Source organism: Hemitrygon akajei, chromosome 13 (assembly GCF_048418815.1).
Source record: "Hemitrygon akajei chromosome 13, sHemAka1.3, whole genome shotgun sequence".
In the NCBI taxonomy this organism is placed as follows: Eukaryota; Metazoa; Chordata; class Chondrichthyes; order Myliobatiformes; family Dasyatidae; genus Hemitrygon; species Hemitrygon akajei.
Window position 1 is genome coordinate 8,514,697 of NC_133136.1, and position 23,830 is coordinate 8,538,526.

General features: G+C 41.7%; 1 protein-coding gene across 3 annotated transcripts in view; it reads right to left on the reverse strand.

Annotated features, from left to right (window-relative positions):
* The window catches only part of LOC140737623 (methyl-CpG-binding domain protein 3-like), a 131,326-nt gene that overhangs the window by 17,203 nt on the left and 90,293 nt on the right, over nt 1–23,830 (reverse strand). For 2 of the 3 annotated variants that reach the window (XM_073064090.1, XM_073064091.1), the window contains exon 6: nt 9,190–9,318. In XM_073064090.1, the coding sequence (XP_072920191.1) occupies nt 9,190–9,318 (129 nt within the window). Of the gene's footprint in view, nt 1–9,184; nt 9,319–23,830 lie in introns of all 3 variants that reach the window. The other variant, XM_073064092.1, reaches the window with a different exon arrangement.

Here is a 23,830-nt window from a genome sequence, read left to right on the forward strand (position 1 = left end):
GTGGATGGTGGGGGGGGGGGAAGGGAGGATCTTGGAAGAAGCTGTGGGGTGATTGGTGAAACCAGATAATGGGGAAGGTAGGTGGATTGGGGAAGGGGGGTGAAGGGAAAAACTGAAGGATGATAGGTGAAACTAGATGACGGGAAGGTAGGTGGGTGGTGGGGAGGGGTGAAGGAAGAAACTGGAAGATGATGGGTGAAACTAGATGACGGGAAGGTAGGTGGGTGGGGGTATGATGGAAGAAGCTGGGAGGTGATAATTGAAAAGGCTGATAAGAGAGTGGACAATGGGAGAGGAGCAGTACCAGAGGGAGGCAACAGTCAGATGAGGAGCTGTGGTAGCAACTGAGCACATAGTCAGAGGACATCGGAGTTCCCAGAGGGGGAGCAGTGAGAGAGGGTCTCAACGAAGATCCAAAGAGAAAATTAAAATTTCTTCAGGGTAGGCATCCCTCAAATAAACTTCACAATGGAGCAGCAAATCGTAATCATTAATCTGAATACGTAGTGGGCTGAAGGGCCTGTTGTTATGCTGCATCTCTCTATGAATCTACAGGTCATGGAGAACACGCAGACTCCACAAAGACAGCATTCAGGGTCAGGGCAGAACAGGTGTCACTGGCAGCAACGCTGTTGTACTCTGCCACAGTAACCCCTAGAGCAAATAGAAAATAAAAGAACTGGATGAAAAAATAAAAATACAAGAGATACTACAGATGCTGGAATCCAGAGGAACAAGCACAGAAAGATAATTCACGTTAAAGAATTATTAACGAAAATGTACAAATTGATAAACAGGTACGTTAAATGATGAAAACAGAGACTGAGCATGATATATGAAGCTCTCTATCAGGATAATTCGAATGAAAAGGCAGCAGAAGCAGAAATACAAATCAGATGGGATAGTGTTGGGGCAGCACAATGGTGTACAGTACCAGCGACCTGTCGCTGCCTGTGAGGAGTTTGTTTATATGTTCTCACTCACTGTGGCTGTGTGGGTTTCCTCCAGGTACTCCAGTTTCCTCCCACAGTCCAAAAACCAAAATGTGTCCAAAAATGTGGTATGAGTGCAGATATACCCAGCTCTGAGACACTGTTGGTAGGTTAATTGGTCATTATAAATTGTCCTGTGATTAAACTAGGATTAAATCAGGGGTCTGCTGGGTGGTACAGCCCAAAGGGCCGGAAGGGCCTATTCCATGCTGTACCTCAATAAATTAATTAATTAATATACTCTTATACAGTGCTGTGCAAATGTTAGGCACATATATAGCTAGGGTGCCTAAGACTTTTGCAAAGTACTGTAGTAATTTTCACTGTACTGCTGCCACAAAAAAGGATCAAGAATCAACTTTATTCACCATGTACGTTCACATGTATTAGGAACTTACTGTGGTATGCTGATCAGGGCATGACATGCAACAATTAAACAGAATAAAGAGATGCACAGTACTGTGCAAAAGTCTTAGGCACATATATATAGCTAGGGTGCCTAAAACATTTGCACAGTGATGTATTTGTCAAGGTGGAGTTGAGAGAGTTTGTAAATCTGGTTGAAGCAAAGGATATTGGGGATGGTGAGGGTGGATTGCCGCAGGAGGGTGGGGACAGGTGGCAGAGGAGGAGTGCCTGGGGTGGGGGATTGCATGCATGCAAACACAAAACCCTGAGACACCGGGCAAGGTAATTTGATTCCAAATAATTGGTATATTGATCATTATAGAATGTCACTCTGGTGCTTCCCACTCCCCCCCCCCTTTTCCTAACCATGATTCCCCTCTCCCTGCCCCCTCACGCTCTCAGTCCACAACAGAGACCCAAATCAGAATCAGGTTTATCATCACTCACAGATGTTTAGGAACAGCTTCTTCTCCTCCGCATCTGATTTCTGAATGGACATTAAACCCATGAACACTCCCTCGCTACATTTTTAATTTCTGTTTTTGCACTACTTATTTATATTTACTGTGATTCAGTTTTGTTTCTATGTTGATGTATTGTATCGTAATTCTGCAGGAAAGTGAACAAATTTCACGACATATGCCACCGTTATTAAACCTGGTTCTGATGTCATGAAATTTGTTTTTTTGCAGTAGCAGCAATTCAGTCCAATAAATAGCTACAGTATTGTGCAAAAGTCTTAGGCATCCTAGATATATGAATGCCTAAGACTTTTGCACTGTATTGTACAATATGAAGTTAGATGTTGAAGTATGGATTTGGAGTAAAAATGTGCATAAATACTTGCATGTATTTACAATGTAAACAACATTATAAAAAGTGGTTTAAAGTGCTTACAGTGCATTGCAGTGGTGGGGGTAATAAATAGAATGTGTGGGGGGTCCAACTAGAATGACTGATCAGATTAACTACCTGGGGGAAGAAACTTTTTAAGATGGAATGAAGTTTTTTTGCTTTCATAGCCCTGCCATACTTTCCAGAAGGGAGGCTTTCTGCAGGGTGTGTAGTATACACAATGAATAGTCGATACAAAGGCAAACATATCAAATTGTTGTTTACAACCTTAAAATAGCCATGAACCAGAATCAGAATTGGATTTATCACTGGCATATATTGTTTAATTTCTTATCTTTGTGGCAGCAGTGCTGTGGAAATATTGAGAAAATAGAAATTTGAGCGTGGAATAGGCCCAACAAACTGATCCACCCAGCAACCCATTTATTTAACCCTAATCTAATCACAGGATAATTTACAATGATCAATTATCCTACTAACAGGCACTTTCTTGGACTGTGGAAGGAAATCTATGCATCACAATAAGGATGTACAAACACCTTACAGACAGCTTTGGAATTGGATTCTGAACTCTTAACACCCCGAGCTGTAATAGCATCGTACTAACTGCTATGCTACCGTGGGGCCTGAAATATCAAATTAATTTTTAAAATGTTAAAACAGTCAGGATTAGAGACCACTGTGAAAATATTGAGAAAATAAAGATTTGAACAGTAATATTTTTGTCACTACAACGAAGAGCTTAAATTGACATTTCAACAGCAAAGGCATCATATTGCAGCTGGAGTAAAACTGTATATTTATAGTGGTATCATTATTCTAATATGCTTACAAGACACAAGGACTTGGCAATTTCAAATGCTGACGCATGTTGCTTATAAAATACCAATGCTGGCCAAAGTACTTAAAGCATATAATAGATAATATAGCTTGTAGCAGAGGTAAGACCTTCATTCTCAACCAGCACATCATCAATCCAAGGGAGAGGCAACATCAATCTTGCCTTGTTCACTTATCCACTGCAAGTCGATTTGATCATGTACTGAATTTTATAATCTATTAGCATTTGTTGTGATTGACCAGCATGGATAGCACATGGAATGAGGGGATAAACATAATATAGATTCTTATTTAATATCGACAAAAATGTTCATTTTCATTTGCAAATGTATATTTACAATTTATAGCTTAATACTAGCTCCTGGAACGTGATCAGAAACTACTTTGTAAGAAGCTGAAAGGCAACAGAAAAGATAAAGACTAAAGATTAGCTTTCATTTTCACATGTACATTAAAACATCAAAACATGCAGTGAAATGCATCATTTTCTGACAAATTAAATCAGCAAAGATTGTGCTGGGCAGTCGGCAAGAATCGCCACACTTGCAGTGCCAACGTAGCCTACCCACAACTTTCTGACCCACACATATTTGCAATGTGGGAGGAAACAGGAGCACCTAAAGGAAACCCAGGCAGTCATGGGGAGAACGTACAAACTCCGTAGAGACAGCTCTGGAATTCAACCCGGGTCACTGGCGCAGTAATAGCATTATGCTAAACGATACGCTACCTTGCCATCCTACACTCTAATTAGGATAACTTTGAGAATAAAATAAACAATACCCTTTTGAAAGCAGAAGTTTTAATGAATATGAATCAATCAGTCTGTAATAGTCTCTGTGATGGCTATTCTACGTCCCAGGAAAAAATGGAAAAGGCTCAGGTATTGAATATGGTTCATCGGAATCAAAAGGTTTTGGGTTGCAGCGTTAATTTAAGTTGATATTCAGTGCAGTATGGGTATAAAATATTCTGAGGCACTACTCCGATGAGCAATAAGGGACAATTGCTCGACAATAAGTACAATAGAACAGATTATTTTCTAATTAAAATGAATAGTTTTTGGACTTGATATAATTTGAGTGCAATGCCTCCCCCATTTCAAAGAACACCTCATTGTTGGTGAAATGTTTGTTACATCACGGGTTCAGAATCAGAACCAGGTTTAATACCACTTGCATATGCCATTAAATTTGTTGGTATGCGGCAGCAGTACACTGCAATATATAATAAAAACTGCAAATTACAGTAAGTGTATTAAAAAAAGTTCAATTAAATTAGTGCAAAAGAATTAGTGAGGTAGTGTTCATGGGTTCAATGTCCTTTAAGAAATTGGACGGTTGAAGGGAAGGAAGCTGTTCCTGAAACATTGTGTGCCTTCAGGCTCCTGTACCTCCTCCTTGATGGTAGCAATGAGAAGAGGGCATGTCCTGTATGATGGGGTTCTTTAATGATGGCATTGCTCCTTAAAGATTTTGCCATTGATTTTATTTGCCTTTTATCATGGTGCAGAACTTTCTGAGAGACTGATAGATCTTGAGCCCTATTCTAGAGCAGGGCAATAGTTCACAGAGAAAACCAGTTATCTGTATCTCAATGTATCCCAGTTGCCTTCCTCACTTTTAGATCACTGAAAATTACAGCACAATACAGGCCCTTCAGCCCACAATGTCATGCCAACCTTTGAAACTATTAAAACCTAAGAACAATCTAACCCTTTTCTATTATATAGCCCTCCATTTTCTATCATCCATGTGCCGATCTAAGAAACTCTTAAACATTCCTCATGTACCTGCCTCCACACTCTGCGTAAAATATTTATCTTTGCCATCTCCACTATACTTTCCTCCAATGAGTTAAAGTTATGTTCCCTCGTATTAACCATTTCCATCCTGGAAACAAGTCTGCGGCTTTCCACTTGATCTAGATAGATAGATAGATAGATAGATAGATAGATACTTTATTCATCCCCATGGGGAAATTCAGCATTTTTTTCCAATGTCCCATACACTTGTTGTAGCAAAAACTCATTACATACAATACAATACTTAACTCAGTAATAATATGATATGCATCTAAATCACTAGCTCAAAAAGCATTAATAATAGCTTTAAAAAGTTCTTAAGTCCTGGCAGTTGAATTGTAAAGCCTAATGGCATTGGGGAGTATTGACCTCTTCATCCTGTCTGAGGAGCATTGCATCGACAGTAACCTGTCGCTGAAACTGCTTCTCTGTCTCTGGATGGTGCTATGTAGAGGATGTTCAGGGTTTTCCATAATTGACCGTAGCCTACTCAGCGCCCTTCGCTCAGCTACCGATGTTAAACTCTCCAGTACTTTGCCCACGACAGAGCCCGCCTTCCTTATCAGCTTATTAAGACGTGAGGCGTCCTTCTTCTTAATGCTTCCTCCCCAACACGCCACCACAAAGAAGAGGGCGCTCTCAACAACTGACCTATAGAACATCTTCAGCATCTCACTGCAGACATTGAATGACGCCAACCTTCTAAGGAAGTACAGTCGACTCTGTGCCTTCCTGCACAAGGCATCTGTGTTGGCAGTCCAGTCTAGCTTCTCGTCCAACTGTACTCCCAGATACTTGTAGGTCTTAACCTGCTCCACACACTCTCCATTAATGATCACTGGCTCCATGTGAGTCCTAGATCTCCTAAAGTCCACCACCATCTCCTTGGTCTTGGTGACATTGAGACGCAGGTAGTTTGAGTTGCACCATATCACAAAGTCCTGTATCAGTTTCCTATACTCCTCCTCCTGTCCATTCCTGACACACCCCACTATGCTTCTTATCATCTTGGCCACCTCATTCAGGTCACCTCTCATCCTCCTCTGCTCCAGAAAATAGTGCTTGCTTGCTCAATCTATACCCGTATATGACAGCCTCTGTAATCCAGGCTTTATCCTGCTAAGTCACCTCTGCACCCTCTCTAAAGATTCCACAACCTTCTTATATTGAGATGACCAGAACGGAATGCGACATTCCAAGTTTAATCTAACCAGGGTCGTATGAGGCTGCAGCATTACCTCACAGTGGAAATAACTCAGAAGATGTGGGGCTTGGGTGGTTGGTGGTTAGGTTTAGTTGTTCTCCAATCTTGGCAATTTACTTGCAATGTTTCATCACCATGTTGATTATGGTGGGTCCTCCAAATGCTTGGCCTTTATAAAAGTAAATAAAGGTCAAACATTCAGAGTTACACTATCAACCTCTTGAATCTATCAACCCTACCTTAACATATGTGAAGGCTCAGCCTCCACAGCTGCCTGTGACAAGAATTCCACAGATACACAATTTCAAAGCTTCAGACCTTTCAGTGAAAAAAAATCAGTGCATGCAATACGCCCTAATCTCTCTTGGCAACAGTTGGAAACTAAGTGCTTCACAATAATATTTTTTTAACTTTCATATCCCTTCTTGTAAAAGTCAATGAAAGTATTAAGTAACAAAAGTTAGAATGGTAACTATGAATGTTTTTTCCTCTTTTAAAATGATCGGTGATCACGTCAGATTTCATAATAGATGGAGTGTGGTGATAGGGTCAAGATACTGAAATTAACTACCTTAACTCAAGAGAGTCTGTGAATGCTGGGAATTTTGAGCAACACAGATAAGATGCTGGAGGAACTCAGCAGGTCAGGCAGCTTCTATTGAGCGGAACATACAGTTGATGTTTTGGACCGAGACCCTTCATAAGTACAAGCTGCCAGAATAATAAGGTAGGAAAGGAGTACAAGCTGATAGGTGATAAGAGAACAGGTCAGGGAAGGGTGGGTGCATAAGTACCTTTATTTGTGGTGTAGACAGGGGAGAATTGTAAAATACACATCAGCAATTCTTAAACACAAGAGATTCTGCAGATGCTGGAAATCCAGAACAGCAACCCAAAAAAAACTAGAGGAACGCAGTTCAGGCAGGAGAAAAATAAATAGTTGACATTTCATGCTGAGATCTTTCATCAGGACTGTAATGTCTGCAATGCTGCCTAGTCCACTCAACGGTATCATCCTGTTAGATTAGACTGTTTGTTATTTTCTTTGCAATTACGTGTTTATATTTTTATAACTAATTATATACATGCAGCTGTTTAGCATGTTTCCTAGTGGCTGCAGTATGTATAGCAAATGTTCAGTGTCCCAAGTGGTTATGTTTGTATGATTCTGGAAGCTTCTCATGGTTTTGCATTAATTGAATAAGGACTGTCTGATTGGTTGACTCTTATCTACAAATTTGGATGGAATGTTTCTTGTCTGTGGGTGTGTAAAAAGAACTGACCACACAGCTCTGCCACCTTTTTGCTTCCTTCTCGTCACTTACTAGACCGCTATCATTGTCCATTTTAGTTCTATTTGTTCTAGTTATCATCATTATGTGCTGTGTTGTATAATGTGGCAATTATGGCCTTTGACCATGATTGTTCATGGCAAATGTTTCTACAGAAGTGGTTTACTATTGCCTTCTTTTGGACTGTGTCTTCATAAGACCAGTGACCCCAGACATTATCCATACACTTTGGAGATTGTCTGCTTGGCGTTAGTGGTCACTTAACCAGGATGTACATTAAGCACCAGCTGCTCATATGACCATCCACCAACGGTTTCCATGGCTTCATGTGACCCTGATCAAGGGGGCTAAGCAGGTGCTACACCAAACAGCACACACAAAATGCTGGAGGAACTCCACAGGCTAGGCAGCATCTACAGAGAAGAGCACAGTTGACGTCTTGGGCTGAGACCCTTCATCAGGACTGGAGAAGAAAGATGAGGAGTCAGAATAACAAGGTGTGGGGTCAGGAGATAGAAACACAAGGTGATAGGTGAAACCGATGGCAGAGGGTGTGGGGGGGTGATGAAGTAAAGAGCTGGGAAGTTGATTAGTGACAGAGATATAGAGCTGGAGAAGGGGGAATCTGATAGGAAAAGACAGAAGGCTATGGAGGAAAGAAAAGGGAGAGGAGCACCAGAGGGAGGTAAGTAGATAAGGTGAGAGGAGGAAATTGGAATGGTGAAGGGGAAGGGGTGTTGGCCATTACCAGAACTTCAAGAAATCAATACTCATGCCATCAGGTTAGAGGCTACTCAGATGGAATATAAGGTGTTGTTCCTCCATCCTGAATGTGGCCTCATCGTGACAGTAGGAGAGGCCATGGATGGGAATGAGAAGTGGAATTAAAATGGGGACACTGGGAGATCCCACTTTTTCTGGCAGACGGAGCTAGGTACTCGAGAAAACAGTCTCCCAATCTACGTCGGATCTCACCGATATATAGGAGGCCACACTGACAGCACCGGCTACAGTATATGGCCCCAAAAGACTCACAAGTGAAGTGGCGCCTTACCTGGAAGGATTGTTTCAGGCCCTGAATGGTAGTGAGGGAGGAGGTGCAGCACTTGTTTCGTTTGCAAGGAAAAGTGCCAGGAGGGAGATCAGTGGGGAGGGACAAATGAGCAAGGGAGTTGTGTCAGGAGTGACCCCTGCAGAAAACGGGGGGGGGGGGGGGGGGGAATGATGTGCTTTGTGGTGGGATTCCATTAGAGATGTTGAAGTTAGAGGATTATGTATTGGATGTAGAGGTTGGAAGGGCTGAGGACAAGAGGTATCCTATCCCTGGTGAGGTGGTGGGAGGATGGGGCGAGGGTAGACATGCGTGAAATGGAAGCGATGCGGTTGAGGGCAGCGTTGATGTTGGAGGAAAGGAAGCCCAATTTTTGAAGGAGGAGGACATCTCTTTAGTTCTGGAATGAAAACTCATCTGGAAAGCAGATGTGGCAGAGATGGAGGAATTGAGATAAGGGGATGGCATTTTTACAAGCGACAGGATGGGAGGAGGTATAGTCTAGGAAGCTGTGAGAGTCAGTGAGTTTCACACCTTGTCCAAGGGTAACCTAGAAGCTAGCAGATGGAAGGAGTGCCTTACATTTCCTTTGGTCGACACATCTTCACCTCACCACCCATATTTGCTCTAGCAGAACTTAATAAAACAAACATGAAGTTTTGTGTCTCTTTCCAGACTTCTGAAAGAACCTTGGATTAAAAACATCACAACCCAACAATCCTTTGTTATGACTAATACCTCACATTTGTGCATCATGTTGCTCGTGTCCGACACATCCTTCCTCTGCGACTTCTTCTGCGCGTGCCAACTCGTCTGCCATTAGAGCCTCCTCGAGCCTTTTCCGCACCTGTTGTACCCGTTCTTCTTGTTTCCTGTGGTGTTGAGAAAAAAATTTACACGCTTTAGAGATAACTTGAATGAAAAATGGTGGATTATGTGGAAGGAAAGGGTTAGATTGATCTTAGAGCAGGTTGAAAGGTCGGCACAACATCATAGGTCAAAGGGCCTGTACTGCGCTGTAATATTCTGTATTTGTTCTACATTCTTAACAAACAGTAAGGGTCTTCATCCACAAAATTCCTTGCTTACAACCTCTGTATTCCTGAATCAGTCACTTCATGGACAGTCTCAAAATCTGGGTTCGGTTTGGGAATTGGACAATTAATCGTTTGCTGGATTGAAGGGAAGATTGAAGTATTGCAGATTTACCCCCAATGTCTATATTAGTGTTTTTTTAAAAATATAAAATGCAATAAAACCCACAGAATTCAGTGCATTGATTTTGCAGGCTAATATTTTATGGTCATACTCCTATAAGTGAGCAGACAAGAGACACAGATTGAGTGGATAGCCAGGGTGGAAAGGGTTAATACCAAGGGGCATAATTTTAAGGTGATTAGAGGTGTAGGGATAAGTAACAGGTAAGTTTTTTTTTAAAACACGGAGAACAGTGAATGCATGGAATTTGCTGCTGGGGTGGTGGTAGAGAGAGTTACATTAGGGACATTTAAGAAACTGTGAGATAGACATGCATGAGAGAAAAATGGAAGGCTGCATGGGAGGGAAGGATGGGATTAATCTTGAATAGGTTAAAGGGTCGGCAAAACATTGCAGGCCGAAAGGCCTGTACTGTACTGTTCCGTCTTCTATACGTGATGGTTCAACCAGACTTTACAGAACATGTACAGTAGCATAGACTTGTGATTAAATTAATGAGTGCAAATGCTAATTTCAGATTCAAGATATTGTTAAATGATGTTAAGCAGAAATCCTTGCCTCTAATACCCTTAAGCACAAGGTCAAATACGACAAAAGTAAATCAATTTGACTTTCAGATTCAGAATCAGGTTTAATTTCACAAGAATATGTCTGGATTTTGTGATTTGCAACAGCAGCATATTGCAATATATAGAAATTATAAGTTACAGTAGGATAAGGCAGCGGAGGTTTAAGATCAGAGTTTCTTCTTCCAGATGAGCTCCATCTGCCTAAAGAGACTAGCTTTAAGGTGCAAGTAAACTGCCTTTGCCTCTTCTCCTGTCAGCAGAAACTTTTCTGCCAGGTTGAACTTGGTTGGCAGAGGCTATTTGAGATACACACCACTGGGAGTATTTAATAGGTAGTGGAAGTTTATCCCCACCAACACTCCTGGCTGTGACAAGCTTATGAAACCCTCTAAACCCTAAACACTGACTCTTAACTCCTCCCTCTCTCACCAATACCATCCCTATGAACCTAAAAAAACCCACTAAAACTGAACCAGAACCTCGAGGGACATCACAGCTCTACAGTGCTGGAGAAGGGGGAGCCCAATAGAAGAGGACAGAACGCCATAGAAGGAAGAAAGGGGGGGAGGAACACTAGAGGGAGGTGATGGGGAGGCAAGGAGATAAGGTGAGAGAGGAAAAAGGGGATGTGGAATGGTGAGGGGGGTGGTTTCATTACCAGAAGTTCAAGAGATTGATGTTCAGCCCTATATCTCTTTAGCCAGAGGTTGGTGAATCTGTGGAATTCAATGCCACTGATTAGTGTGATGGCCAAGACAGTGAGTATATTTAAAGTGGAGGTTGATAGGTTCTTGATTAGTAAAGGCGTCAAAAGTTACAGGGAGTAGGCAGGAGAATCTAAAATTATTGATGGCATTCGCAAAAAAATACACGATTTGCCATTTTCCTGACAATGTCTTTTAAATAAGTTAGCATTTAAATAGATCCTTAGACCTATTCTGGTTCTGAATTCTGGAAAGCTTTGATCGTGTGACTGTAAATAGGCCACACACAAAAAAAAAGCAGAATTATGGGTTCGGAACAGAAGGCATACAAATGCCTGAATTAGTGTTTGACCATGCTTTGTATTTCAAGTACTGTAGATTGCAAATACAGATGGATGCATAATTATATAATGTTTACAGAAAAAGATAAAATTTCCCTAAAGAACCCTGGTCACATCAGTCAAAATTTTGAATATTGCTGCCTTCCTGATTTCACTAAACCTATCATGCAAGTGCCACCTGCTGGCATAGCAGATGCCCTGTGGAAATAAGTCTGGTTTATTGATTTTATTAAGATACAGCACGGAACAGGCATCTCCAGCCCAACTAGCCACATCACCCAGCAGCCCATCAATTTAACCCTAGCCTACACACAGGACAACTGAGAATGACCGATTAACCTACGTCATTTGAAATGTGGGAGGAATCTGGAGCACATGGAGAAAATGCATGCCATCACAGGGAGAACATACAAACTCCTTACAGATGGTGCTGGAATTGAAATCTGACACCCTAAGCTGTAACAACATTGAGTTACTCTCTGCGCTAACATTTATTGATTTAATACCTATACATTTCGAATTTATACTACAAACGGACAAGTACCTACTCACAGTTCCACAGTTAAATGGTGTGTCTATGGAGGGGTAGCGCCTCGAGGGGGGGGGGGGGGGGCTGCCGTTCCCTTTTCAGGGCAGCTCGTCCACCTTTGGTCCCCACTGGGTGCTCAGCTCTCACCTGTGGCTCCAAGTAGCTGTAGCACATGCAGCGGCCACACCCCGGTGAGGTAGGGGATCTGCCTGTCCCAGCATGTGTAGTCTGGCCATGGCGGATTGAGCGCAAGAGACCAATCAATAGTCGAACGGACAAGAAGGCAAGCCAGCAGGTGTAGTGGAGTGCTAAGAGCACGACAAGGCACTTAGACGTCCTGGTCATCCACCCAGCAGAAGGCAAAGGCAAATCACTGCTGTAACCTGCCGCGTACGATTTCCCAATATGTCAGAGTGGTGTGGAGGGAAATCGTCCACTAAATGGAAATTCCAGATGTGACCTAACAATGAATACCTAACAGTTCTGCTGCTGCCAGGAACAACATTCAGAATCCAAAAGAACATTTTAATCATTTTAATATTCTCACTCTAATTACAACTGTCTAATTATTATTAATTAATATAGTACCGAGTATATCCAACCTTTTGCCCAGATCCATATACCTGCTATCTAAGATAAATGTCAAGCACACAAAGCACGATCTCAGGAAAGCAGCAAACATCAACAGAGACCCCCACCACCCAGTCCATGCTCTCTTCTCGCTACTGCCGTCAGGAAGGAGGTACAGGAGCCTCAGAACCCACACCACCAGTTCAAGAACAGTTATTACCCCTTAACCATCAGGGTCTTGAACCGGAGGGGATAACTTCACTCACCCCATCACTGAATTGTTCGCACAACCTATGGACTCACTTTCAAGGATTCTTCATCTCATGTTCTTGACATATACTGCTTATTTATTTGAAGGTCTTAGAAGTTAAGCAGGTACTGTTTCTTTGAAAGAAATGTCTAGATGACAACTTGTCCTCTCTTCACCGCAGTTTAGTCCTTTTCCAGGCATGTTTTGTCTTCTGTGCTCCCATGGCACTCAGCTGCATTTAAGTTAGCACAGTTTACGAAAAAGGAATTTTAATTTCCCCTCCAGGGCAAAAAAAAAGAGGATGGGAGAAGGATCTGACAGGCAAGGTGACGCAAATTGCTGAGAGATCCTATAGGTATATTAAATGGGTGAATAGAGAGAGAATAGCACCCTTAAAGCATGGACATCTGTGTAGAACCAAGTAGATAGGTGAGCATTTTAATATATATTTCTCTTCCGTATTTGCTGTGGAGAGAATGATGGCAGTTAAGGAAATAAATGGTGTTGCCTTGGGACCACATACAAATATAGGAGGCACTGGATGCCTTAAAGTATATTAGGTTAGATGATAATAATAACTTATTTATAGAGCTCTTTTCATACAGACCATGTAGTTCAAAGTCCTTTAGAATGGGATAGATTATAGGACCAGAGGGCACAGCCTCAGAATAGAAGAACGTCCATTTACAACGGAGATGAGAAGGATTTTCTTTGGCCAGAAGATGGTGAACCTGTGGAATTTGTTACCACAGGCAGTTGTGGAGGACAGGTCATTGAGTGTATTTAAGGCAGAAGGTGAAAGGTTCTTGATTAGTCAGGGAGAAAGCAGGAGGATGGGGTTGAGAGGGTTTATAAATTAGACATGTTGGAATGGCTGAACAGACTTGAAGGGCCAAATAGTCCAATTCTGCCATTAGGTCTTATGGATAAAAGTGCAAACATGAAAACAAAATAAAATATAAAAAATAAAATAAACATGAAAATAAAAGACAAAAAGATGTTAGTTAAATGCAAAATTAAATAAATAGGCTTGAAGCTGGCATTTAAAAGTCTCAACTGAGTTTTCATCCTTTATAGTTTTAGGTCTTGAATTCTACAGTTTAGTTATTCCACAGATAAGGTGTACAATCTCTCGGACTTGACCTGGTGTATTTATGGAACCTGAGGGAAGCTAAAGAAGAAATTGTGGAGGACCTTGCAGAGACTTTTGCTTCAGCTGTAGCCATAGGTGAGACTCAAGAGGACTTGTTAATGTGGTAATATTGTTTAAAAAGCATAGTAAAACAAGCTAAGAAGCTACAGACTAGCGAGTCTGACATTCGTGGTGGTTAAATTGCTCAAGGGGATTCTAACTGATAACGTCTGATTCAGGACAATCAGCACGGTTTTGTGTGTGGAAAGCTATGCCTCACAAGTCTCTCAGCATCCTTCAAGAAGGCAACTGAGTGAAGGTGTCAGTAGGGCAGTGGATACTGTCAAGGTCCCTCATGGCGTGCTAGTCTAGAAAGCAGATCACATGGGCTGGGGGGCAGGGTTTACACGGCAGATTGGATTCATAATTGGCTCAATGGTAGAACTTTGAACTTTTCAGCACAGTACAAGCTCTTGAGACCACAATGTTATTCCAGCCTTTTAACTTACTCCAAGATAAATCTAACTCCTCCCTCCCACATTTTGCTTTCACTCAGAAGTAGAAGGTGATGGTCAAGGGTTTTTTTTGGATGGGAGACAATGTGTCTAGTGATGTGTCACAGGAGTCAATACTGGGAACTTTGTAGTTTGTAAATTATACAAATGATTTAGATGTGAACATACAAAGCATGGTTATTAAGTTTGTGGATGATAGTACAATAGGCTGTGTTGTAGACAGTGTAGAAGATCATGAAAAATTGAAGGGGGATCTTGGTCAGATGGGATATGGACTGAGGATTGGCAAATGATTTTCAATCCAAATAAATGCAAGGCTTTGCATTTTGCGATCTTATGTGCAGGTCTTATGCAGAGAATGAACAGAGGGACGTCAGAGTGAAAAAACAGCATTATAGGTAGACAGGGTGGTGAAGGCAGCATTTGGGTCACTAGCTTTTATCTAACAGGGCATTAAATACAGGAGGTGGGAAATTATATTGCAATTAACCTGCACTTAAGGGTATTGTGTTACCCTGCTGCAGAAAAGACAGTATCAAACTAGAAAGAGTGCAGAAAGGATTTTCCAGGATGTTGGCCGGACTTGTGGCCTGATTTGCAAGAAGTGGGTGCGTAGATTAATACTTTATTCCCTGGAAATAAGAGATCGAGGATATCTGATAAAGGTCTACAGAGTTACGAGGAGCATAGACAGGGTGAAAGCACGGGGGAGGGGGCGCTAAAAACAAGAGTACATAGACTTAAGATCAAATTTTAAAGGGACATCGGGGCAGCTTCTTCACACAGAAGGTAATGTACATTTGGAATGATCTGCCAGAAGTAGTGGTTGAGGTGGGCACATCACCAACGTTTATAAACCTTCTATGTTAAGTATACAGATAGAGAGGTTTAGAAGGCTGTGGGCCAAATGAGGGCTGATGGAATGAACTCACTGAGCAGCAGTTAGTACTGGTGGGAAAGGCCAAATGGCCCATTTCTATGCAATATAACTGTAGAAATTTTAAATGTATGCCTTCTATTTCTTGACTACTAACCAGAAAAAAAGTCTATTTGTCCATACTTACCCTTTCAAAGAGGAAATATAAGGCCCCCTTCTTGGGCCGCTTATCTAAGTAAGGATATGAGGGCATTGGAAAGTATCCACGTGGGGTTTACAAGAATGATCCCAGGAATGAAAGGGTTAACATATGAGGAATGTTTGATGGCTCTGGGCCTGTGTTTAATGGAAATTAGAAGGAGTGATCTTACTGAAACTTATCGAATATTGTAAGACCTAGATAGAGTGGATATGGGGAAGATGGTTCCTGTGTTGGGGGGACCTAGGACCAGATGGCACAGCCTCAGAATACAAGGAACATCCATTTAGAACAGAGCTAAAGAGGAATTTTCTTAGCCAGAGGGTGACGAATCTGTGGAATTCATTGCCACAGACGACTATGGAGGCTTAGTCAATGGGTATATTTAAAGTGGAGGTTGAGAAATTCTTGATTAGTAATTTTATTTATTAATACAGCGTGGAGTACTCCCTTCCACCCCTTCATGTCACATTGCCCTAGCAACACCTGACAAACCTGATTAATCCTAATCTAATCACAGGACAATTTACAACGACCAATAAACCTACCCGGTACATCTTTGAACTGTGGGAGGAAACCGGAGAATCTGGAGAAAAACCATGCATTCCACAGGGAGGACATACAGAAACTCCATACAAAATGACACCAAATTGAACTCTGAACTCCAGGACATCCTGAGCAGTAGTAGAGTCACGCTAACCACTACGGTACTGTGGCACCGTAAATAGAGTAAGGGTGTCAAGGGTATGGGGAGAAGCCAGGAGAGTGGGGTTGAGAGGAGTAACAAATCAGTCATGGGTGAATGACGGAGCAGACTCGATGGGCTGAATGGCCAAATGCTACTCCTATGTCTTATGAGTAAAGGAGTGAGAGAAGTGGTTTAGGTAATATGGCCAGAAGGACAGAATGAGGAATATGGGAACAAATAGCAGAAAGCATTGAGATGGACAAGAATGTGGGATGATATTACTACTGGATTCGGATATTAAAATGTTAAAGATTAGCTCTCTTGGCCTCGAGACATACAGCACAGAAACAGGCCTCACAGCCCAACCAGCGGACACAGGGAATTATGGGTAATACCACTGAGTCTTTGCTAAACACAGGCCCTTTTTTCCTTTTGCTTTTCAAAATACCTTTTAGCCAACCAGTTAGAAAATTGCAGCGTATTCATAGTAATCTATAAAAGAACTATTAATAAACCATTTTCAGGATGAAACATTTGTAATAGTACCGATGCACTTCCAACCAAGTGAGTTATTTTTAGCAGTTGCTGATTTAGTCGATTGCTATGAATTTTAACGAATGTGAAAGCAAGCAGAAAGAAAGCAGAAAATAGCAATGCACATGCACAAAATGCTGGAGGAATTCAGCAGCTCAGGCAGCATCTATGGAGGGAAATAAAGAGTGGATATTTCAGGCCGAGACCCTTCATCGGGACTGAATAGGAAGGGGGAAGATGCCAGAATAAGAAGATGTGGGTGGGGGGGGGTGCAGGGGAAGGGGGGAGTACAAGCTGGCAGGTGATAGGTGAAAGCGAAGGTGGGATGAAATGAGAAACTGGGAAGTGATATGTGGAAAAGGTAAAGGGGTGAGGAACGAGGACGGGAGAGGAGCATTAGCTGGCCAGTGGTGCAGTGACATCCGCATCGGACTTCGAGGCGAGTGGTTCCAGGTTTAAATCCAACCTGCTCCTTGCATGCTTTCTATCGGTGCGTGGTTAAGCGTCGAACTAGCAACTTGGCCTCATAAAATAAAACGGGCAAATGCTACAAGGAACAACAAGGTTGCCATCCAACGCACCACAAGGCACGAAGAGAAACAACAAACAGTTATGGAGAGTGGACAATGAGAGAAAAGGAAGGAAGAGAGGCACCAGAGGGAGGTGGGGAGAAGAGAAGAGTGGGGAGCCAGAATGAGGAATGGAAAAAGAGAATCACAAACAGGAAAAAAATCTGCAGATGCTGGAAATCCAAGCGACACACACAAAATGCCGTACTAACTCAGCAGGTCAGACAGCATCAATAGAAAAGAGCACAGTCGACGTTTTGGGCCGAGACCCTTCAGCAGGACCCTGGCAGCCACTGGGAGAAAATCAAAATTATACTCTCTATTTTTGAAATTGTAATAATATTTAACATGCAAGGAGAAAAGCAGTATGATTTTTCACAAATTTGAAATATTTATACATCAGTTTGCTTACCATTATTCAGGTGGCAACCATCATACAAAACCATGAAGTATAAACCTTACAATCTGACAAGAGTTGATATGTGTCATGATTAAAAAAAACTAGTCTGTGAATCCGCTGCGGTCAAAAACTGAAGTGTGATCATTTCTTTTCACATTTATTCTCCTTTTTCCACAAATGATCCTCAGGTGGACAGAGTTGTATTGGATTAAGCTTTGAAAATAAATGGGTAGCTCATTCCTTATGAAAGAAACATGTCCCAGTGGAAAAGACAACTGAATTCCCACATTTTTTATGCGCTTTGAGGAGGATTTGTCAAAGGAAAGTTTATGCTGCAAGTAGGTAGCTCATTATTGGTCAGTCTAAACTAAAAATTACAGCAAACTGCCTGTTTCAAAAGGTCCCTTTTGGAAAGTGTTATAGGGCTATTAACTCAAAACCTGCAAGCTATTTTAAAAGGTTTTCCCCTCAGGCAGTTCATCTGATCAACCATTCTAGTTACTCAGTCACTCCACTGCACTGCAAACACTTCAAACCACTTTTTAAAATGCTATTTACATTGTAAATACGTTAGTTTTATGTATTCATGAACATTTTATTCCATATCTATACTTTATAACTTTATTTTAATATAATTCTTTGTTATTATTAAATGTTTTTTGTTACATGTCACACCCTGACCAACACATCACAGTAAATTTCTAATACAAATGTATATACAAATAAAGTTGAACCTTAAAGGAAAAACAAATCAGTCGAGATTGAGTAGACTGTGGGAGGAAACCAGAACACCTGCAGGAAACTCATGGGGTCACGGGAAAACATACAAACTCCTTACAGATAGCACCAGAACTGAACTCTGAAGTCCCAAGATGGAATAGCATCGCACTAACCACTACACTACTGTGACATATGTTGCATGTTGCACCAGCACACTTCTGTAATAATTGTAAAAGCATTCGGCAAATAACGTTAATCCGTGATCCTTGAAAATTAATCATTGATTTACTTCTGAGACCTTCTGTTAATAATTGTCAATAATATTTGTGGCTTTACAACACTGTAACAATGCAGGAATTCTTAGCATTCTCCCACTTGAGCACTCAACATTCATTCAAAGTAAAACAGGCTCACAATGACACAGAAACACAGAAACAGACTGGCAGAGTGAATAGGAACCATATCAACATGTACAAAGATTCTGAATGGGAAAGGGCACAGAGTCAGTCATAAAAGTACAGCACAGAAAGTGTCCCTTCAGCCCATCTAGTCCATGCCAAACCATTTAATCCACCTACTCCCATTGACCTGCACCTGGACCACAGCCATCCACACCCGTACCATCAAATAACCTATCCAACCTTCTCTTAAACGTTGAAATCAAACTTGCATGCACCACTTGTGCTGAACTCATTCCACACCCTCAGGATCCTTCAAGTGAAGAAGTTTCTCCTCAAGTTCCTGATAAATTTTTCACCTTTCACCCTTAACCCATAACCTCTGGTTGTAATCCTACCGAACCTCAGTGGAAAAAGCCTGCTTGCATTGCATTTACCCCTCATAAGTTTGTATACTTCCATCAAACATCCTCTCAATCTTCTATGTTCTAAGGAATAAGGTCCCAAGTTGTAAGTTTCCTTGTAACTCAGGTCCTCCAGACCCAGCAACATCCTTGTACATTTACACTGTACTCTTTTCAACCTTTTTAACATCTGTCCTGTAGGTAGATGAAACCTGCACACAATTCTCCAAATTAGACCTCAACAATGCCTTGTACAACTTCAACATAACATCCCTTCTTCTGTACTTAATACTTTGATTTATGAAGGCTAATGTAGCAAAATCTTTCTTTATAACCTTATCTACTGTGACACCACTTACAATGAATTATGGAACTGTATTCCCAGATCCCTTTGTTCCACCACACTCCTCAATGCCCTGCCATTCGCTGTCAAAGACCTACCCTGGCGTATCCTACCAAAGTACAAAGCCTCACACTTGTTTGCATTATATTCCATCAGCCATTTTTTAGTTTATTTTTCCAGCTGGTCTAGAACCTGCTGCAAGCCAAGACAGACTTCCTCATTGTCCACTACACCCCTAATCTTGGTGTCATCCAGAAATTTACTGATCCAGTTAACCACATTATAATCCAGATCATTAATACAGATGACAAACAACAACAGACCCAGCACTGATCCCTGTGGCACTCCACTAGTCACAGGCCTCCAGACAGAGAGGCAATCATCTACTACACTCTCTGTCTTCTTCCTCAAAGCCAATGTCTAATTCAATTTACTGCCTCATCTTGAATGCTGGGCAACTGAACCTTCTTGACCAACCTCCCATGTGGACCTTGTCAAATGCCTTACTGAAGTCCATGTAGACAACATCCACTGGCTTACCTTCATCAACTTCCTCAAAAAACTCTATAAGAACAGTTAGATATTGCCTACCATGCATGAAGCCATGCTGACTATCCTTAATCAGTCCATGTCTATCCAAATACTTCTAAATATCTGGTCCTTAGAACACCTTCCAATAACTTTCCCACTATTGATGTCAGGCTAACCGACCTATAATTTCCTGGTTTATTTTTAGAGCCTTTCTTAAACAGCGGAGTAAAGCTGGCTATTTTCCAATTCTTTGGTACCTCACCTGCTGCTAATGATGACTTAGATATCTCTGCAAAGGCCCCAGTTTCTGCACTTGCCTCCCACAAGGTCCAAGAAAACATCTTGTCAGGCCCTGATGATTTATCTACCCTGATTTCCCTCAGGTCAGCAAACACATCCTCCTCTGTAATCTGCATATGTCCATGAAGTTAATGCCACTTTGCCTCACTTCTCTAGAATCTGTATCCATCTTCTGAGTAAATATAGATGCAAAAAAAAAATTTATGATCGCCACCATCTCTTCTGGCTCCACACATGTATTACCATTCTGATTTTCCAGAGGAACAATCTTGTTCCTTGCAAACCTTTTGCTCTTAACCTATCTGTAGAATCCTTTAGGATTCTCCTTCATCTTGTATGCTAGGGCAACCTCATGCCTTCTTTTAACCCTCCTGATTACCTTCTTAAGTGTTCTCTGCATTTCTTATACTCCATATCCACCCCATTTGTTCCTACCTGCCAATTCCTGCAATGCACCTCCATTTATTTTCTTAAACAGGACTTCAATATCTCTTGAAAACAAAAAAATCCCTACAGTTGTTATCTTTACCTTTTATTCTGACAGGCACATACACGCTTTGTAGTTTCAAAATTTCACTTTTGAAAGTCTCCCATATACTTTTGCCAGAAAACAGCCTGTTGCAATACACACTTGCCAGATACCAACTTAGAATCTCAACTAGTGGACCGGAACTATTGCTTTGCATACTTAGAAAGGTGGGAAATGAAGAGACATTAGGATTCCAACAGTAAATGGGGAGATGGACGAGTTGAAACATCAAGCATGAAATGAATTGCTTTGGGAAAAATAAGTCAGTAGAAGCAAAGAGATACAATTTTCAGCTTGTCACCTAAAACCTTGTCAAATTTCCATAGATAGATAGATAGATAGATAGATAGATACTTTATTCATCCCCAAGGGGAAATTCAATGTTCCTCCAGTATGATATCACATAAACACAAGACAGACCAAGACTAACTGACCAAAAAAACCACATAATTATAACATACAGTTACAACAGTGCAAAGCAATACCATAATTTGATAAGAGCAGACCATGGGCACGGTAAAAAAAAGTCTCAAAGTCCCAGATAGCCCATCATCTCACGCAGATGGCAGAAGGAAGAAACCTCCAACGTGGCAAAACTTCCCGATGCAGCCTCTGGAAGCACCCGAGCACAGCCAACTGTGAGTCCGTCCGAAAACTTCCGACAACTTCGTGCCTCCGACCAGCCCTCCGACACCGAGCACCGAGCACCATCTCTGCCGAGTGCTTCAACCCCGGCTCCGGCCACCAAGCAACAGGCAAAGCCGAGGATTCGGGGCCTTCCTCTCTGGAGATCTCTCCGATCGCTCAGTAGCAGCGTCAGCAGCACAGGCATGTCAGAAGTTTCGCCAGATGTTCCTCCGTGCTTCACACATCCGTCTCAATCAAATCAGGATTGTGCACGGCCCCTACTTACAGATAACGGATATTCCTTACTGGAGTGGCCGCTGCGCCCTGCGTCGTCGCGCCGCCATCTTGATGCACAGTGGAGAGAATCTTAACAGGTTGCATCACAGCCAAGTATGGAAACAACAATGCCCAAGAACAGAAAAGGCCACAGAAAGAGGTGGACACAGCCCGGACCATCACAGGCACTCAAAGTAAAAAGGGCTCACAGTAAAGCAAAAATAAAATCATAAACCTACATAAAAACATGGACTGGTGAATGAATAGGAATCATATCAACATTTACAAACACATTTGCTTGAAACCCTGGTACTATAGAGTTATGGGTAAGAAATTAGCTTCAGAGTGAAAAGGAAAATAGTAAAGTATAGCTATTTTCTGAGAAGAAAGTATTTGTGGACAGTTATCATGGGTCATGTTCTTTTTGATATACACCCTGTGGCCACTTAATTAGGTACAGGAGGTACCTAATAAAGTGGCCATAAAGTGTATGTTTGTGGTCTTTTGCTACTGTAGCCCATCTACTTCAAAGTTCAAAATGTTGTGCATTCAGAGATACTCTTCTGCACACCACTGTTGTAATGCGTCGAGTTACTGTCATCTTTCTGTCAGCTTGAACCAGACTGGCTATTTTCCTCTGACCTCTCTCATCAACGATCATTTTTCACCCGCAGAACTGCCACTCACCGGATGTTTTTTGCTTTTTGCACCATTTTCTGTAAACTCTAGATACTGTTGTGCGTGAAAATACCAGGAGATCAGCAGTTTCTCAAAACACCCTGTCTGGCACCAATAATCACTCCATGGTCAAAGTCACTTAGATCACATTTCTTCCCCATTCTAATGTTTAGTCTGAACAACAGCTGAACCTCTTGACCATGTCTGCATGCTTTTATGTATCAAGTTGTTGCCATGTGATTGGCTGATTAGATTGTTGCATTAATGAGGTGTAATGGCGTACCTAATAAAGTGCCCATTGTATATACTCTACTGGTTGCATATTGGTTGCCAGTCTATACGTATAATTTTTCACAAATTCTATTGCAGTTCTTTATTTTTCTGTAAATGCCTTCAAGAAAATGAATCTCAAAGTTGCATATGGTGACAGATATGTACTTCGATAAGATAGTAATTTGACTTTAACAATTTTAAAAGCAGTACAGGAATTCAGGAGCTTGCAAAACCCACCCACCTACCTACCACTTAGTTGGTCTCAGCTATCACCACCAACATTTAACTTAATCTTCACTCACCCACCAACCCACTTTCCCCCTCATCTGCTTTCCCCCATCACTCCCAACTTCTCACTTCATCCCTCCCAACCTACATTCTCCTTCAGCTAGCAAGAGGAAATCTGCAGGCGCTGGAACTCCACGTAACACACATAAAATGCTAGGAGAACTCAGCAGATCAGGCACCATCTATGGAAAAGAGTAAACAGTTGGCATTTGGGGCTGAGACCCTTTATCAGGACTGCAATGAAGGGTCTCGGCCCAAAACATCACCAGTTTACTCTTTTCCATAGATGCTGCCGGACCTGCTGAGTTCCTCCAGCATTTTGTGTGTGTTGCTTCTCCCTGACTTGTCATCTGCAGGCTTGTACTCAACCCCCTCCCTCAACCTTCTTGGTCTGGCTTCTGCTCCTTCCGTTCCAGCCCTGATGAAGGGTTTTGGCCTGAAACATCGACTGCTTATTCCTCTACTGACGTTGTCTGACCTGCAGAGTTCCTCCAACATGTTACTCTGAATTCCCAGCCTCTGCAAAACCTCTAATGCTTAAGAGACAAATTTAAGTCCCTCACATTGTAAACTGTCTAAAGCTGAACTAGACTTCATAACCATGGCTGCATAATTGACCCGGAAATAAACTTTACTCAGATCACCGATTTTCCACCTCTATAACATTCATTCATGCCTGCAACAGTTCATTCGCTGCTGAAACATTCTATCTACCATTCTATTGTTCAATAAATTTACAACACAGGTCTTCATTTAATTATTTAACAGTTATTACCCCTAAATCATCAGGCTCCTGAACCAGGGTAGGTAACTTTATTCACCTCAACACTGAACTGATTCCTCAACCAACGGATTACCTTCAGGGACTCTCTAACTCATGTTCTCAATATTATTTATTACTTATTTATCTACTATGACTTTG